General features: G+C 44.1%; 1 protein-coding gene across 3 annotated transcripts in view; it reads right to left on the bottom strand.

The window, feature by feature from the left end:
• nfatc2a (nuclear factor of activated T cells 2a) overlaps positions 1-18,969 on the bottom strand; it is a 212,838-nt gene that overhangs the window by 154,311 nt on the left and 39,558 nt on the right. For 2 of the 3 annotated variants that reach the window (XM_038803126.1, XM_038803127.1), the window contains exons 1-2: positions 17,936-18,277; positions 10,058-11,087 (exon numbers count right to left, since the gene is read on the bottom strand). In XM_038803126.1, coding sequence (XP_038659054.1) covers positions 10,058-11,087; positions 17,936-18,038 — 1,133 coding nt within the window. In that variant the 5' untranslated portion in view covers positions 18,039-18,277. Of the gene's footprint in view, positions 1-10,057; positions 11,088-17,935; positions 18,278-18,969 lie in introns of those variants that run through there. The other variant, XM_038803128.1, reaches the window with a different exon arrangement.

The following is an 18,969-nucleotide window of genomic DNA, read 5'->3' as shown; positions in this document are numbered from 1 at the left end:
CAGGTTTCCTGGTGGCGTGGGGTGACTTCAATGGGAATTCAATGAGATACATATAGCTGGGAGGCCGAGAATCCCACCTAATCTGTGTTGATATTAACTTTAACGTGTACAATGCTTAATCCTCTATGTGAGGGGGTGGAAGTGGGACAGTTCTTAATGTTTCCCCACCTGTAGATTAATTTCATTTTTATTAATGTGGAGCTCAAAATTGTAGAGTCTAAATACTAGTGATGTATTTGTGGCTATGGGGGTGAATCGCCCATAAAATGAGGAAGGCCTGAATTCTCCTGCTGTTTCCTCAGACGGCGCACCCGCACTGGTTTCCTGGCGGCGTGGGGTGGGATCATTGGGAAATCTCATTGACAGTGGCAGGACCAGAGGATCCTGGCAAATGGCGTGCTGCCTCCCCTCCATGAGAAAAATGCCACAGGGAACCCAGAAGATCCCCTCAACTTCATTTTGAGCGGGGTAAACCAGTGAGAATCCTGTTGGTTGTTCTGGCACAATTCCCATCGCAATTCACTCACACTTAGTCATTTTTTGGGGGAGTTTGGGGAGTTGTGTCATTGGATCCAGCTGACAGGGCAGACAGAGCCTAGATAAGGATTTAACGTCTCATCTGAAAGATGGTGGCTGGGAGGCAGCGGCGCAGTGGCATTATCGCTGGACTAGTAATCCAGAGACCCAGAGTCATGCTCTGCCTCTTGGGACCCCGGTTCTAATCCCACCATGGCAGATGGTGAAATTTGAATTCAATAAAAATCTGGAATTAAAAGCCTAAAAGGTGACCATGAAACCATTGTTGACTGTCGTAAGAAACAATCTCATTCACTGATGTCCTTTAGGGAAGGAAATCTGTCGTCCTTACTTGTCTGGCCTATACATGACTCCAGACCCACAGAGCAATGTGGTTGATTCTTAAATGCTCTCAGGGATGGGCAATCTAGCCAGCGACACCCACATCCCAAAAACGAATAGACAAAAACCTCCCTCAGTATCCACTGTAGTGGCAGCCAAGTTCATGTGCCTATGATCTCCTGGCTCAGAGGAGAGAGTGCAACTACAGAGGCCACAGCTGGCAAATGATGCAGGCCTATATGCAGCCCTCTAACGCAACTGCATGGATATTTTTGATGGGCCATCACTTCAACAAATTGAAGGACATCCTTCAAACAAAATGCATCACATATTATCCGTGTGGGTTGTGTATTTCTCACTGGATATGTGCAGCTATGTCACTCGTAACACTCTGTGCATTTCAACAATTTAAATAAATGAATACACATGCAAATACTACAGGTACTGCTGCCTTTGTCCCTTTGGCATAGGTGGGTGGGGAAAGCAGGAGAGAAAAGCGATTAGCAATTTGCAGATGACTTGCTGGATTGGAAAATTCTGAGGTTTTAAAACTTTTAAATCTTGTGATAGGACCGGCCATGGAAGGTGAAGACCAACAAGCTTGGTCACTGATTTATTTACCCACATTTGTATTTTTCCAAAAAAAAATTAGAATTACTCAGTCAGCAGAAGCAACAGGGAGAAGAATGCAGCATTAAAGGACATGTTGGAAATATTTTTAAACTAGTTTCAAAGGCTCTGTGCACTATCCTTTCTTCCCTCTGAGAAAATTCTTCAATTTTAAATTTTAATTTTAAATTTTAATTTGAAAAAAAACCTGACTAATACAGAATCCCCAGAGTATCCCTTTTGAATTCCTTTAAATTTAAATTCCTTGGCCGGAATTCTACAGCTGATGGGATTCCCTTGAAACAAAAGAAGCCCAGCCGTGGTGTACAATGCTGGCCTCCCAGCCTAGGACCATCGGGAACACCAGTCCAGGTCTGGGTTGCAGATTTTAAAGTCCTGCCATGAGTCCCTATTGAACAAGCCTCAGTCCACCCAGTACAGAAACTCGTGCTTCACGAATCGCACTGGGGGATCAATTGACGATCCCCCCGTGGTCTTCATAGGTGACATAATATCCCTTCCCCCCCCCCAAGTCCGATTCTTTCCCGGTGCTTCCAGGGCAATGAGATTTCTTTCATCTCTTTGCACCTGGCCTCGGGTCTGCAGCAGGTGGAGCTGGATCGGGAGGTGTAAAATGGACAGGTGACCTTTGCTTCCTCAGAGAATGTGTGAGGGTCACCAGCGCAGGTTCTTCACCACTATCGGCCATTAGCGGCAAACCTGATTGCTCTGCCTCCATGTCAGAACCTGAGTCTTCACTATTAGGGGAGACGGGCATTAGGTCCTCTGTGGGCTATAGCCCTTTGCTATAGGCGGCCACGACTGGGGTCAGAGATATATTTTCGGAGGGAGCGAGCTCCCTTCTTCTAAAGTGGTCCAGGTGCTTCCTCAGAACTTCCCTTTGCACCTTCACCTTGTAGGAGATGGTCCCCATCTTTTCTTGTATGACTCCAGGGAAGGGGCTGAACCCACCTCCAAAGTTCCGAATGCAGACAGAGTCCCCAGTCTTTAACACTCTCTAGGGTCTCATGGCCCCATGATTCCTTTTTAGATTCTCCTGTTTGGACTCCACCCTCCTTGCCAAATTTGGAGAAGGCAGACGCAACCAGCTCTCCCGTCGTGGTATGGGGTGTGGTTCAGTAATTGAACAGAAATCGCGCCAAACTTGGCTCCATGGACGTCCGGCTGCTTCTTCATTCCGATTTTGAAAGGTTGCACTGCCTACTCTGCCAGATCATTGGAAGATGGGTGAAATGGTGCCGTCCTAATGTGCTTGATGCCATTCGGTTTCAGAAAAGCCTGGAACTCCCCACTAGCGAAGGCCATACCACTGGCAGAGACTAAGACTTTGGTTTTGTGTGAATGCAAAAGCTCTTCCAGCCTTTCTCAATCGTAGCTTGGGAAATTGTAGAGGTCATGCTGTGTACTTCCATTCATTTAGAATGGGCATAGATTAAGAACATAGAACCTAAAAACGGACCAGCGAAGTCTACAGGTAGCCACACCCATGATCTGCCTGGCCACTCCATGGCTGTAGAGAGGCCGAAGGGGAGAGCTTCTGGTTCCCTTGGTATAAGCTGTATTGGTTTACCAGATCGCTAATACCCATGTCTAGCCCGGGCCACCAAATGTAGCTCCGTCGCGAGTTTGATCAATTTGAAAACCCCAGGATGGTTGTTCCATTAAACTTTGGCGCAGCCCTCGGTGAGGAACAGCTTCCCAGGATCCTCACAGGATTATACCGTCCTCGACTCTCAGTTCTTCCCTCTTGTATAGGGAGCGTTTCATCTCATCCCCGAGGGTTGTCCTCAGATCCTGGCAATCAGCTCCATTTGTCTCAGTTTGGACAATATAGGGTCCTTTTGTGTTAAAGCCTTGATCAGTTTTGCTGATACCGGGAAGGTCTTTAAGAAATTTAAGGTCATGGTGACCTAACGGCAGCAAGGGAGTCAGGCTTGTGGACAGGGGGAGATGACTCAGGGCGTCAGCTTTGGCTATTCACCCAGGGCGATGCTCTAGGGAGTATTAGTAGGCTGCCAGTAACAAGGCACTTGCTGTATCCGGGCTGAGGTGACAGGAGGGTATGCCCTATCTTCTTTTAAAAAGCCCAATAAAGGCTTGTGGTCTGTCACTATCACAAACGAACATACTGGTGGAATTTTCTTATACCAAGTCTGACCTCCAAGCCCTCCGTTTCAATTTATGAGTACACCGCTCTGCATACAGAAGAGTCCTTAACACATGGGCGATGGGCTGTTCCATGCCAGCTTCCCAAAATTGAGAAAGTACCGTTGCAACTCCAAAGGGAGAGGCATTGCATGTCAGTATGAGCTCCTTCTTGGAATCATAATGGGCTAGTATGTTAGATAATAATAGTTGCCAATTTACTTTCATCTTGTGTCACCTGCCACGACCATTTCTGGTGTTTCTGCAACAGCCAGGGGCAATGATGATAGCAGAGAGGCAATGTTTGGGATGAATTTCCCATAATAATTGACCAGTTCCAGGGAGGATTTCAATTCTGTGGTATCTTGTGGGATAGGCACTTCTTTAATGGCTTTGACCTCGTCCTCCATGGGGTGCAGGCCTTTCTTCTCCACCATGTATCATAGAAAGAGTAGCTCATTCACTTGGAGTACGTACTTTTCTCGTTTGAGGTGTACCCTTGCTATTGGAAACTGCCACAACACCTCTTCCAGGTTTGCTAGATGCTCCTGCTGTGTCATCCCTGTAATTAATATGTCATCAAGGTACACCGCCATCTTGGGTAATTCTTGGATTCTGTTTCTCCATAACACGCTACAATATGGCACATGCCGATTAGAATCCAAAGGACAGGAATGTATACTCATACAGACCCTTGTGTGGATTAATCATGGCATACTTATGGGACGGTTCATCTAGTTCGAACTGGAGTTAGCTGTGACTCATGTTTTCTGAAGGTCTGGTCATCTGCTAGTTTGGTATATAAGTCCTCTATTCATCGCACGTGGTACTGATCCAGTTTTGTAGATCCTGTGTAGGTGGCTACTCCAGCCCTGGTGTCCTTTAGACTTCAAAGTAGAATGCCAGTCCAGAGGCACGTAAATGTCTGTTCTCCAATGACGGAGACAGCAACCATTTCTAGGGTAACCATTCACAAGTGGCCTTATCATTATTGGGGTGACCTTGGTCACAATGATGCAGTTCAACTGCATCATCTCTTCATCTGGAGGCTGGTTTACCTGCAGGGTATGAACCTGTCCTGGTCTTGGCTTCTTGCCTGGGTAGTACACATATTGCTGATTCCAGCAGCCTTGCCTTGGTTGCATTTACAATAGTTCCTTAGCTGACACTTGCATTCCTCCGAGTGGTTTCTCTGGTATACCTGGGGTTGGCATATGGTTTCATTGACTGCTAGGGGGCACCCACAGAGTTTTGTGTCGGTAATCGCCGGTGCACATCGGGGCCTTCATCTGAAGTGTGGGCTTCCCTATGTGAGGCCCCTCCTTCCAACCTAAGGATGCTACTCTCTGGTCTCCCTCGTAGTCCCTGCGCCCCTTTCTCAGTGTTCTCAGGGAGAGGGCTATCTCAATGGCCCTTTTCAGGTCTAGATTGGGCTCTGCCAGTAATTTCTTTTGAGTCATGACATTGTTAATTCCACACACCAATTTATCATGTTGCATCTCGGTGAGGGATGGGCTGCTTTCGCAGTATTCTGCCATCTACTGAGGAATTCAGTGACGGTTCCCCCAGGGTCCTCCATACCATATTAAAATGGTATCGTTGGAGGGTGACTGATGGCTTTGGGCTATAGTGATATTGCGCTAGGTCTACCAGCTCGTCAAAGGTTTTGGAGTTAAAGGCTGCTGGATAGATTAGACATTTTATGGTGCTCAATGTCAGGGCCCCACACGCTGTCAGGAGGATTACATTTTGCTTTTCATCTCCTTCAATGTTGTTGGTCTGAAAGAAACAGCGCATGTGCTCTGCATATTGGGCCCAGTCTTCTACGTTAACACCAAACGGCTTGAGTTTACCAAAAAAAGGCATATTGTGTTTTTTGTTTTGCTTACCAGAGAGCTGTTTGGTTTATTTTAAAGGCTGCTTGGAATCCTGTTTATACTCCTCGTCGCCAATGTAAAAGCTCCAGTCGAGGTTAGGCTAACCTAAATCCGGGTTTATTCTTTGAACCAGGAGAAGCGTACAATGCTAGAGTCCCAGACTTGGGGTCATTGGGAACACCGGTCCGGGTCTGGGTTACACATTTTTAAAGTCCTGCCAGTGAGTCCCTATTGGATGAGCCTCCAAATGCGCCACATGGGAACTCGTACTCCATGAACCCCATGGGGAGATTAATCAAAACCCCGCGTGGTCTTAGTGGGCATCATAACAATAACAGTCACAATTAACACCATTTATCACTGTGACAAAGGTAAATATCCCCTCCTCAGCCTTTTCAGCCTGTCTGCAACCTCTGATACAGTTGACTATACCAACCCTCTTCCAACAGTGCTCCACTGTCAACCAGCTGGGTGGGACTACTCTCACCTGGTTCCATTCTTATCTTTCTAATTGTATCCATAAAATCACTTACAATTACTCTGTGTATTCTAGTGTCCTTCAAGGATCTGGACTGGCTCCTTCCTATTTTTCATCTACATAATGGCCCTCAGTGACATTATCCAAAGGCACAGTGTTAGTTTTCACACTGACAACACCTATTTCTAACTCACCACCACCTCTTGCAACTTTTCCACTATTGCTAAATCATGCTGTTTATCCAACATCCAATTCTGGATGCACATAAATGTTCTCCATTAAATATTGGGAAGACTGAAGCCATTGTTTTTGGTCCTGGCTCCAAACTCCATTTCCTAGCTACCAACTCCATCCCTCCCTCCAGCTGGCAGCTGTTTGAGATTAAGCCACTTTGTTTACAGCCTTGGTGTCACATTTGATCCACAGATCAAATTGCAAACTCTTTCTCCTGCCACCACCAGGATCGGCTATTTCCACCGACATAGCATTGTCCGACTTTACCACTGAGACCCTCACTCATACCTTTGTTAACACTAAGTCAACTATTCTGACACTCCTGGTTGGTCTCCCACATTCTATCCTTTGTAAACTTGAGGTTATCCAAACTCTGATGCCTGTGTGTGATCTTAGAACATAAGAACATAAGAATAAGGAGCAGGAGTAGGCCACCTGGCCCATCGAGCCTGCTCCGCCATTCAATGAGATCATGGCTGATCTTTAGTGGACTCAGCTCCACTTTCTGGTCCGAACACCATATTCTCCAAAAAACTACCTATCTTTATCATGAAAACATTTAATGAAGGAGCCTCAACTGCTTCACTGGGCAGGGAATTCCATAGATTCACAACCCTTTGGGTGAAGAACTTCCTCCTAAACTCAGTCCGAAATCTACTTCCCCTTATTTTGAGGCTATGCCCCCTAGTTCTGCTTTCACCTGCCAGTGGAAACAACTTGCCTGCATCTATCCTATCCATTCCCGTCATAATTTTATATGTTTCTATAAGATGCCCTGCATCCTTCTAAATTCCAACAAGTACAGTCCCTGTCTACTCAACGTCTCCTCGTAATCCAACCCCATCAACTCTGGGATTAACCTAGTGAATCTCCTCTGCACACCCTCCAGCACCAGTACGTCCTTTCTCAGGTAAGGAGACCAAAACTGAACATAATACTCCAGGTGTGGCCTCACTAACACTTTATACAATTGCAGCATAACCTCCCTAGTCTCAAACTCCATCCCTCTAGCAATGAAGGACAAAACTCCATTTGCCTTCTTATTCACCTGTTGCACCTGTAAACCAACTTTTTACAATTCATGCACTAGCACACCCAGGTCCCTCTGCACAGCAGCATGTTTTAATATTTTATCATTTAAATGATAATCCCTTTTGTTGTTATTCCTACCAAAATGGATAACCTCTACATATATATATAGTTTGCAGCAAGTCCCATTTCCTTATCATCCGCTTGCTCGCTGATGTTACACTGGATCCCAGTCAAGCAACACCTTGACTTTAAAATTCTAATTTTCCTTTTCAAATCCATCCATGGGCATGCCCCTCTCCACTGCTATAAACTCTTCCAAACCCATACAAAATGTAGCGTTCCTCCAATTCTTGCCGCTTGTGCATTTCCAATTATATTTGCTCCATTCTTGCTCCACCTAAGACTCTGGAATGCCCTCCCGCCTCTCTCCGCCTCTCTACCGCACTTTTCTCTTTAAGGTATTCCTTAAAACATATCTATTTTACGAAACTTTTAGTCATCTGACCTACCCCCTTACATGGCTCAGTATCATCCTTTGTTTTCGAATGTTCCTGCAAAGCAACTTGGGGCATTTCAGTATGATAAAGGCACGATATAAACTTAAATTGTCGTTGTCATTTCTTATCAACCTTTTCAACAAATGTGACAAGGCAAAATATTGTGGGTGTTGGGAATCTGAAACAAAAGCAAGGATTATGGGAAATATTCCGCAGGACTGGTAGCATCTGTGAAGAGAAAAACAGAGTTATGGACAGATTTGCTCAGCATGGAATGGAGGCAGGATGGCAAAGAAATAGTGGCTGTGGCAGCGTGCGTGCTGATATGCTGCCTCTGGTCACAATGCTGTGCTGACTTTCCTGAGGATGGTGGGGGGGGGGGGGGGGGGGGGGGGGGGGGGGGGGGGGCGGAGCTCGGCAGGAAAGTGAAGTTGGCCACCACGTCAATTGGGCATCTCATTAGGGAGCTGGTCATAAGAGCTGGTCTTCTGATGTCCTGAGATTACCATGGTTGCAGGATTTTCCCTGAAGCTGGCCAGCTGCAGCCTAATGAGAACTGGGGCAGAGCACTAAAATAGCTTCATTTGATGGGGGGGAAAAAAATGAAAGTTTGGACAACAAGCAATCCAGCAGCAATGAAATTTTAATAACGTACATTTTCCTACCCTGTCCCCAGTCCCAGCTCTATATTTGTCCTGGTCACTTTGAAGGTGGTGATCCTCTCATGTTTTTAAGACCACTCATAAAAGGGAGCCACAAGGCAGCATGGTGGCGCAGTGGGTAGCACTGCTGCTTCACGGCACTGAGGTCCCAGGTTCGATTCTGGCTCTGGGCCACTGTCTGTGTGGAGTTGCACATTCTCCCCATGTTCGCGTGGGTTTCTCCCCCACAACCCAAAGATGTGCAGGGTAGGTGGATTGGACAAGCCAAATTGCCCCGTAATTGGAAAAAAATTGGGTACTCTAAAGTTATTTTTAAAAAGGGAGCCGCAGCAATGGCTGCCGATTCAGGCCAGAACACGGCCCACTTCCTTGGTGTCCCACCACGACACCCTCCCCCAGTCACTAATTGGAGGCCGATCCCATTTCTAAGGTCATTAAGATCACAACCCCTATGTAAATCCCGTTTCACAGCAGGCAGCTTACAGAGGCAGAAATGGGATGCAGAATTGGTCCCACCTCCGTTGGGAAAACCCGGCCCTTAAATGTTTCAGCCAGGTCAAGGAAACTGTCAGAACTCGGAGTTAAATCTGTCTCTCTCCCCACAGATGCTGCCAGGCCTGTTGAATATTTCCGGAATTTTCTATATTTTTATTGCTAGTCAAGTTTTGTCCTGGTTATAATGGAGCACTGAAGTCATGTCTAGTCTGGAGCTGTAGTGAATGACCTTTACTATGAGCTCGTTTTCTAAGCATAATACAGACTGTTCCCAGTACACCGGATACCTGTGATGATTGGTCAGTTGAAGTGTTAGCTGTTGGTGATCCTAAGCCAAGCTCTGTTCAATTAATTTTTTTATGTGGTGCACGTTGAAGAAGTGTAAAATTGAATCAAAAGGTTATTTTATAATCTAGCAACAAACTGTTTGTTACAATGTTCACTAAGACTTTTCCAGGGATATTCTATTTGAAATTGTGTTTTATTTGATTGACTGTTTTTTTTGTTGCAGAATTACAACATTTTTAGCATTTAACCATCAAAAATCAACGAAATGAAATATTATGATTATGTACCAGGAATAGTGGGCTAACAACCTTGCCACTATAGCAAAGTTGGGATTTTTAAAATTAAGAGACTGAACTGACTGGAGCTTTACATGAATGCTCACTGATGTGTTGCCATCACTGTTAAAGCTAGATGAGGTGTTTTAGACAGACTGACATGATCAGGTCACTGTCATGGTAAAGATATGGACAAGATCGGTTGGTCATACCAATTGAGTTCACACTGTTATTGTATCTGTTACTCACTGGCACAGAATAGTCAAAAGTTACAATTTAATAAGTCCATCCTTTTATCAATCCATCTGGATATGGTATTTATCAGTCATTAAATGACCGTTCCCCCCACCTCCATCTTTTAACTATGGGCATATTCTTCAATTTGAGATTCAAGAAATGCTATGAATAAAGCTTTTAATGTTCGTCACATTCACTATATGAGCTGGTATATGGACTTAAGCAATCTTCTGCTATGATTGCAATAAAAGGTCAATAGAAATCTTATGCAGGTTTTTTTAGAACCCATATGACATAACCCTTTATATTTAGCTTTTGAATTCAGGATAGAATATAAAATAAAACTTACCTGCAGGGAAGTTTGGGTTTTGCCCACTGAAATGGATGAGGAGGCATCAGAAAAAGTGGGTCAATACTATAGACATCTTTCTTTACATCCTGACAAGGCCCCGTAAACTCGGCAAAATTCGGTGTGGAAAAGCTGACCAGTTTTTCACCTTTACACATGTCAGTCTTAAGGGAGGATGGCGGAGTAAGGTCCATGATCCGGGCCTTTATTGGAAGCATTTCACCTAAGTCATTGTTGGAATCAGTGGTGAGAGTGCTCATAGCGTCGGCAAGACTTGCAGAATTTGAAAATTGGTGCAAATTGGGTTCATCTCTTGAGATAACTCTTGGTGAAGCCTGTGGCGAAGGAGTTCTTGAACGGTCGCAGGAATGCCTCCTCTTTCCACAAGGTGATGACGACCTTGAGGAAGGCCGGGGGGTTGGGGATGGTGACCTTGCACCCGGCCAATTTTCAATGTGGGTTGTTGGGGAGTTGCCAGGTGATGTTCTTGGAGAATGGTGAGCACCCTGACCTTGATATTCTTCTGAGCCATTCTTTGGTGAGACGCATGGAGATGTTAATGGGGATGTCTGAGGGGACATGCCATAATGGGAGCAGCTTGACTCATGAGACACAAAGGAATGCCAACTTGTGGACGAGCCACTACTGGCTGGACTGAGTGGGTCTCTGTATACAATGCTCTCTGAGCCTGGCACAGGCAAAGTAACACGAGGAATCGTAGTGGGCGAATGATATATTTGCTCTCCACAGCTGACTGCATGTGGAGTTACGTGGAACAGTCGAGGTGATGGTGTGATCTCGATCCTTGGGCTTTCGACCCCAGATGACACAGGGGGCTTTGCAGCTTCCAGGTAGTATTTGAAATCTCTGTTTTCCATTTGGCCGTATTCACTCATGTGTTCCCCAGTTAGTACTGCAGATGCCATGGAGCTACATGACTGAGATCCATAGTGGGAGACATCCATAGTTGGATAACCAATCCCAGAAGGAGGAACAATGCCTTTGTGAGAAGCAGCAACATTTTCTGCCTCTGAAAGAAAGGAACACCATGTTAATGTTCAGCAAGCTCATAAGTTTGTAAATGGCTACTGGAGAGTGGTATCCACATTTTTCAAACTGTCAAATATTCTCAGGCCTGAGTCTATGACTCGGAGGATGTGATCAAAACCTAATTAGAACATAAGCCTTGAAAGAAAGTAGCGCTAATTTGGACTCTGAAAATAGAAGCGGAGCTGAAAGAAAATTTCATAAGGGAGTTAACTACCCTTATATTGAAACGATGGCACAGATTTTACAGTTGTAATGAAGTGAAACTGTCAGCGTTCGCCATTATTACAGCTGTGAAACTGACAACAACTGAAGTTGTCTGCACATGAACAGTTAAATGCGGAAATCCAAAAGTTTCTGTCAGCAATTATCTACTCCCCCCGGGACATGTTGTTGAAGTCCCCACGATTGGCAATCTTTGGAAATCACTGATCTGATGAGTACTTTCCCGTTTTTCCCTGTTACCAATACCTGAAAAAGTTGTGACTTCTTAAAGAGGTGCTACTGTCTTTTTAGAACATAAGACCATAAGACATAGGAGCAGAATTAGGCCGTTTTGCCCATCGAGTCTGTCCACCATTCAATCATGGCTGATATGTTTCTCATCCCCATTCTCCTGCTTTCTCCCCATAACCCCTGATCCCCTTATTAATCAAGAACCTATCTATCTCTGTCTTAAAGACACTCAGTGACTTGGCCTCCACAGCCTTCTGCGGCAATGAGTTCCACAGATTCACCACCCTCTGGATGAAGAAATTCCTCCTCATCTCTGTTTTAAAGGATCATCCCTTCAGTTTGAGACTGTGTCCTCTGGTCCTAGTTTCTCCTACTAGTGGAAAAATCCTCTCCTCATCCACTCTATCTTGGCCTCTCAGTATTCTGAAGGTTTCAATGAGATCCCCCCTCATCCTTCTAAACTCCATAGAGTAGGGCTACACCCTAGAGTTCTGAGAGAGGTGGCTGAAGAAATAGCGGAAGCGTTGGTTCAGATCTTTCAAAAATCACTGGAGTCAGGGAAAGTCCCGGACGATTGGAAAATCGCTGTTGTAACCCCCTTGTTCAAGAAAGGATCAAGACAAAAGATGGAAAATTATAGGCCAATTAGCCTAACCTCGGTTGTTGGTAAAATTCTAGAATCGATCGTTAAGGATGAGATTTCTAAATTCTTGGAAGAGCAGGGTCGGATTAGAACAAGTCAACATGGATTTAGTAAGGGGAGGTCGTGCCTGACGAACCTGTTAGAATTCTTTGAGGAGGTGACAAGTAGGTTAGACCAGGGAAACCCAGTGGATGTGGTCTATCTGGATTTCCAAAAGGCCTTTGATAAGGTGCCACACAGGAGGCTGCTGAGTAAGATGAGGGCCCATGGTGTTCGAGGTGAGCTACTGGCATGGGTTGAGGATTGGCTGTCTGACAGAAGGCAGAGAGTTGGGATAAAAGGTTCTTTTTCGGAATGGCAGCCGGTGACCAGTGGTGTCCCACAGGGTTCAGTGTTGGGGCCGCAGCTGTTCACCATATATATTAATGATCTGGATGAAGGGACTGGGGGCATTCTAGCGAAGTTTGCCGATGATACAAAGTTAGGTGGTCAGGCAGGTAGTGCTGAGGAAGTGGGGAGGCTGCAGAAGGATCTAGACAGTTTGGGAGAGTGGTGCAGGAAATGGCTGATGCAATTCAACGTGAGAAAATGTGAGGTCTTGCACTTTGGAAAAAAGAATCCAAGCATAGACTACTTTCTAAACGGTGAGAAAATTCATAATGCCAAAGTACAAAGGGATCTGGGAGTGCTAGTCGAGGATTCCCTAAAGGTAAACATGCAGGTTGAATCTGTGATTAAGAAAGCGAATGCAATGTTGTCATTTATCTCAAGAGGGTTGGAATATAAAAGCAGCGATGTGCTACTGAGCCTTTATAAGGCTCTGGTTAGGCCCCATTTGGAGTACTGTGTCCAGTTTTGGGCCCCACATCTCAGGAAGGACATACTGGCACTGGAGCGTGTCCAGCGGAGATTCACACGGATGATCCCTGGAATGGCGGGTCTAACATATGATGAACGGCTGAGGATCCTGGGATTGTATTCATTGGAGTTTAGAAGGTTAAGGGGAGATCTAATAGAAACTTACAAGATAATACATGGCTTAGAAAGGGTGGACGCAAAGAAACTGTTTCCGTTAGGCGAGGAGACGAGGACCCGTGGGCACAGCCTTAGAATTAGAGGGGGTAAATTCAGAACAGAAATGCGGAGACATTTCTTCAGCCAGAGAGTGGTGGGCCTGTGGAATTCATTGCCGCGGAGTGCAGTGGAGGCCGGGACGCTAAATGGCTTCAAGGCAGAGATAGATAAATTCTTGATGTCGCGAGGAATTAAGGGCTACGGGGAGAATGCTGGTAGGTGGAGTTGAAATGCCCATCAGCCATGATTGAATGGCGGAGTGGACTCGATGGGCCGAATGGCCTTACTTCCACTCCTATGTCTTATGGTCTTATGGTCTTATGGAGTACAGACCCAGAGTCCTCAACCGCTCCTCATATGACAAGTCCTTAATTCCAGGGATCATTCTTGTGAACCTGTACTGGACCCTCTTCAAGGCCATGTTTCCTTCGATATGGAGCCCAAAACTGCTCACAGTATTCCATAATGGGGTCTGACCAGAGCCTTATACTGCCTCAATAGTACATTCATGCTCTCGTATTCTAGCCGTACATTTAATGATGTACTATGTCATAAATGCGCCTGAACAACCTCTTTTTCCTGGAAAATTAATGGATTGTCAAATTTCTCCATTATGAAAAGAAAATTTGATAGTTTATCATCATGAGGAGTGACAGTCACATTGGATTGCCACTCCACTCCTACTTTTCTGCGCCTCACAGGAGCTCCAAACCTGTTCGCAGAAATATGGAGCATATCTTCAATCCATCTGCTTCCTCATAGCGCTGTATCGTTCAGGTAAAATAAACTAGTGTATGAGTGAATTGGTGAGTGAATGGGAGACTGTATAGATGGATAAGGTGGTAGGGTGAGGGTGATAAGTCATAAAGGGATAGGTGGCAGCTGGGTAGGATGGTGAGGTCAGGTCATATTGAGTCAGGGGATTAAGCTGAGGCAACCTGCTGGTCAGGACGGTGTGTTCCAGGATTTGTTTGGAAAAAGGGGGCAGAATAGTGACACAGTGGCAAACTCTTGCCTCACAGTGCAAGGGACCCAGGTTTAGTTCCGACCTTGGGTGACTGTGTGCAGTTTACACATTCTCCCTGTGTTTGCATAGGTTTTCTCCTGGTGCTCCGGTTTCCTCCCACAGTCCAAAGATGTGCAGATTAGGTGGATTGCCCATGATAAAATTGCCCCTTAGTGTCCAGGCTAGGTGAGGGTTTGGGGATAGGGCTGGGGAGTGGGCATAGATGAAAAGCTCTTTCAGAGGGTCGATACAGACTCTTTGGGCTGAATGGCCTCCTTCTGCACTGTGGGGATTCTATGGATTCAGGGAGTCTAGAGGTGTCAGGGACAACAGGTGATGGGAGCTAGTCAGGTCAGATCAGGGCAGGGAGCCTTGGGGATGTGGAGGAGTTGAATGGTGAGGTCAAGTCATGTCACGTAGGGGGTCATGAAGGAGCCATGTGATGGGATGTAGTCAGGTGGGATCGGGGGGGTCTTTAGTTGGGAGATCGGGGATAGGTAGGGTGGGGGGTGGTGTCAGTTGTCTGATTATCCAATAATTAAATTAGGATTTTTCTTTCTAATATTTCCTGGGTAACTATTTACGTTAGTCTCCAACAGGAACTCAGAGTCGGAGACTTTTTTGGAGGGTCCCAGGGAGTAAAGGAATTGCGCGTTAAAAATTCAAACTTCCCAGACAATCACCATGAAGTCACTGCTTTGAGACTACCAGAGGGTCCTGCAGAACATCTCATAGGATACATCCTGTCTCCAAAAATCCGGAAACCAGAAGATTTGGGCCAACAATTCTAATGTTTGTTTGTGAGATTTCAGCTTCTAATGTGCACTTCCCAATCCTTACTTCCCTCTCTGCAAAATTAATAAAAATTAGAAGATGATTGGTTTTTTTTTCCTGGCTTGCTGTCTATGAGCATTCTTCAATGTGATTGGCTGCTTACCCTAATTGATAACATCACTGTTGCAGGATGTTTTTTTAATAAATTTAGAATACCCAATTAATTTTTTCCAATTAAGGGGCAATTTAGCATGGCCAATTTACCTACCCTGCACATCTTTATTGGTTGTGGGGGCGAAACCCACGCAAACACGGGTAGAATGTGCAAACTCCACATGGACAGTGACCCAGAGCCGGGATCGAACCTGGGACCTCGGAGCCGTGAGGCAGCAGGGCTAACCCACTGTGCCACCGTGCTGCCCTTGTTGCAGGATGTTTTGAGATCTCTTTGACTTGGTGGCAGATTCAAATTAACATCAGGTAAAGTGAAATCCACACCATAGAGATCACGTGGTCTTTGTGGCAATTTCCTTCCAGGTCAGCAGGTATTTTCACTGCTGACCACAGAATTGAGCCTCTTTTTTTTTGTCTTTGAGCTGCTGAGGCAACCTACATCTGTCATTAGTCCAAATTAGTTCAAAAACATATTGCCATCATTTTGATGATCAATGCAGGAACTCCCATATTTGACAGGATTTTTCCTGTATATGAAAATATTATTTAAAACAGCTACAATAAATGGGAAATAAAATGTGAAAAGAATATCCAGATCATTATTCTGCAGTGTTTGTCCTTCTGTTTATTTTATATGTGATTACTCTGAATGCTTTATACACATCTTATGCACTGATGTTTGATGTTATACAATACTGCTGTCACTCTATCCTCTTTTGACAATGTGATCACATACATACACATATAAATATATATCATTATGCTATCGTAAAGCATGCACATTAAAATCCTAAATAAAAGATGCTTAAAATGTTAACCTTGTGCAATGTGCTACTGCACCGCAAAAAGAGATCACACATCAATTATCCATTTCTGTTAGCTAATCTCAGCTAGGATGACACTGAAGGCACAACTAGTACTCCAATCCACACACCAGCCTGACTTGGAACTATATGCATGCACATGGCATTGGCTACAGGCAAAATTAAGTTGTGATGCTCATGCATCAAATATCCTGCCAGGGTTCAATGTTTTAGCTCACACATTAACAGTGGCCACCTAGAGTTGATACGGCTGGGACCCAGGGAATTGTAACTCAGCATGATCAGTTTTGAGAGCAAGAAAAGAATATTGGGGGGGCAGGGGAAACTTTCAAATGATATGACTGAGATATTCATGTTTTTCTATTAAAATACCACCAGGCAATAAAATAAGGAAACGTTTGGTGTCCCATAGATTTACAATTACTCCCATTAGTTTTACAATAGCAATCACACATTTATGCCATGATAATTAATGGCAGTTTGATTTTATATTTTTATCAGTTACAAATAAACAAAATGTCTTGCTGTAGAGCCAATGTAATAACATCTGCACATGAATACTTGTTTTTAATAGATAATACAGTCACAGGTCACGTTTGAATGGAAATCCACTCCGCTCTTTAATTCTTTAAAGTTACGTTCCAGCCTCCCTGAGCAGGCGCCGGAATGTGGCGACTAGGGGCTTTTCACAGTAACTTCATTGAAGCCTATTTGTGACAATAAGCGATTATTATTATTATAAGTAGTTTGGTTCACAAGCAGGATTTCAGATTTACAGTAATCAAGTCAGCAATCGTGCTGTCATTTATTTAAAACTTTACTTTCCCATATTTCCAAGAAGTATTTTCCCACATTGATGGGTTGGGTTTCATGATAATGGCTGGTTGCAGAAAACCTATTCGTTATAAAAAATGTGAAGCAGTTATGGAAGAGCGGGCTTCACTACCTGCCTCCAAACCTGCTTAAGACAAATTTAACTGTATAAAGTATTGAGCACAATACTCATTACACCCTCTACCATTGGGCCATGCACGTAAGCTCATCAACTCTCCTGAGGTAAGCAAATAACCTTGATGAAAATCACTCTCCTCTGGCCTGGTGACAACACAAAAAGCTCTACAGTGTGCAACTAATATCATTCAACTGTGAACAATTCCGTTCTACAAATAGCATTTCAGAACTCAAACTGTTCAATTGACCAAGTTTATGCTTCAGATCTGCTCATACTCAGAACAGTCCTCAACGGTCAGCCTATTAAATAAGCAAACCTACGAGGCAGTAACCACGTGCAACCTTCACTCTCAAACTTGGGATTTCAACTGAACTATTCCCAGAAGTGAAAACCAATGCTGCTGACAATTATGAAACTTAGCTACTATTGCTGTATCGCCTGCGTCCATCAGTGAGGAACTGTGCTAATCGACACAACACATTTTGAAAGAAAAGTTGCATCAATAATGATAATACATGACTCCTTCAGTGCAATTTGAGCACAGTCATACAGCGACATTCTAGCGCCATTTTACTTAACGTAGTGCTTAGCTAGAATCAATTTACTTTATCTGAAAGTCGTTTGATATAAATAAGATCTGATCACCTGCACCAGGTGTTTAGGTTAGTTAGGTTTCATAGCATGATTCAAATTTTGATTGTCTAATTACTACTAATCAAAGTCTCTACTCACCAAGTTTCTATGTAAAAAATTAAAATAAATTGTATTTTTACAAGTCCATAATTAATTTTTAAAGCCTTTCTCAAACAAATAGGTCAGAGACACGTGTGCCTCATGTCACAATTTCAGCCTTCTATTATCAGACACTGCGAAACTTAACTCTTTAAAAATTATGCTTTTTTTATGACAAAGAAAATTGCTTACAAACCTCTTGTGGCAAAGTCTTCATCGTGACTATTATCAAAAAGGACCGAAAAGTCAAATTCTTCTGAGTCGACCTGCTGGTCTGGTGCATTGTAAATGAAGCTCATCTGTCACCACTTGTGAGACTTCCACCAGCTTAATTTTGAACACACGCTTTCACAGAGCAAAAGTACTTCAACTGGCTCTGTATCTTTCTCACTGCACAAAAAATGAACCAGGTGCCTTTTCAAATCATCAGATTTTGCTGTCAAAGTACAGGGGCTCCACAGCCAATGAAGAACTAGTTGGCCATAAACCCAAGACAATAAAAGCTATTACAAAGGGCTTTGTGAATTTCAGCTGCAAGTCTTTCCCTGGGTTGCTCAATGACACCACTCTCGAATTGACAAGTTCAACAATAGCTGCTTCCTGTTACAGACAAAACGTGCAGAAAACAGGCGTGTCCTTTGAACTCAGGCACCCAACTCACTCAGTCAGTGTCAGTGGAACACGCCTCTTAATGACAGACAGCAGCAGGAGCTCAACTTAAAAATAAACAATGGAAACACTAAATATGTAAGAATGAGTTTCCGCACTTGAACTTTCAAGTTGTATTGTGTAAATGTTTTTATGTTGGGAACGGAACACATAATAAATAGGTAGAAAAGATTAAGTTATATCACTGACAATGTATACAGGTGGAACTTTAATACAATATCACTGCGTTATCAGAAACCACTGTAAGTCATTAACACCATCTAAATATAACCTAGTCAGTTCCTGTTAAGTGTTTTTCCTGTTTGCTGCACATATGTGGACACATATTAAGGGGCTGGTTTAGCACACTGGGCTAAATCGCTGGCTTTTAAAGCAGGCCAGCAGCATGTTTCAATTCCCGTACCAGCCTCCCTGAACAGGTGCCAGAATGTGGCGACTAAGGGCTTTTCACAGTAACTTCATTGAAGCCTACTCGTGACAATAAGCGATTTTCATTTCATATGTATCAAAGACAATTTGTTTAATGCTAACATATGCAATTATAGTATTGGTGTGTAAGGA

The sequence above is a fragment of the Scyliorhinus canicula genome, chromosome 7 (genome assembly GCF_902713615.1).
Source record: "Scyliorhinus canicula chromosome 7, sScyCan1.1, whole genome shotgun sequence".
In the NCBI taxonomy this organism is placed as follows: domain Eukaryota; kingdom Metazoa; phylum Chordata; class Chondrichthyes; order Carcharhiniformes; family Scyliorhinidae; genus Scyliorhinus; species Scyliorhinus canicula.
Note: the sequence above shows the minus strand (reverse complement) of the source record. Positions and strands in the feature narration are given on the sequence as shown.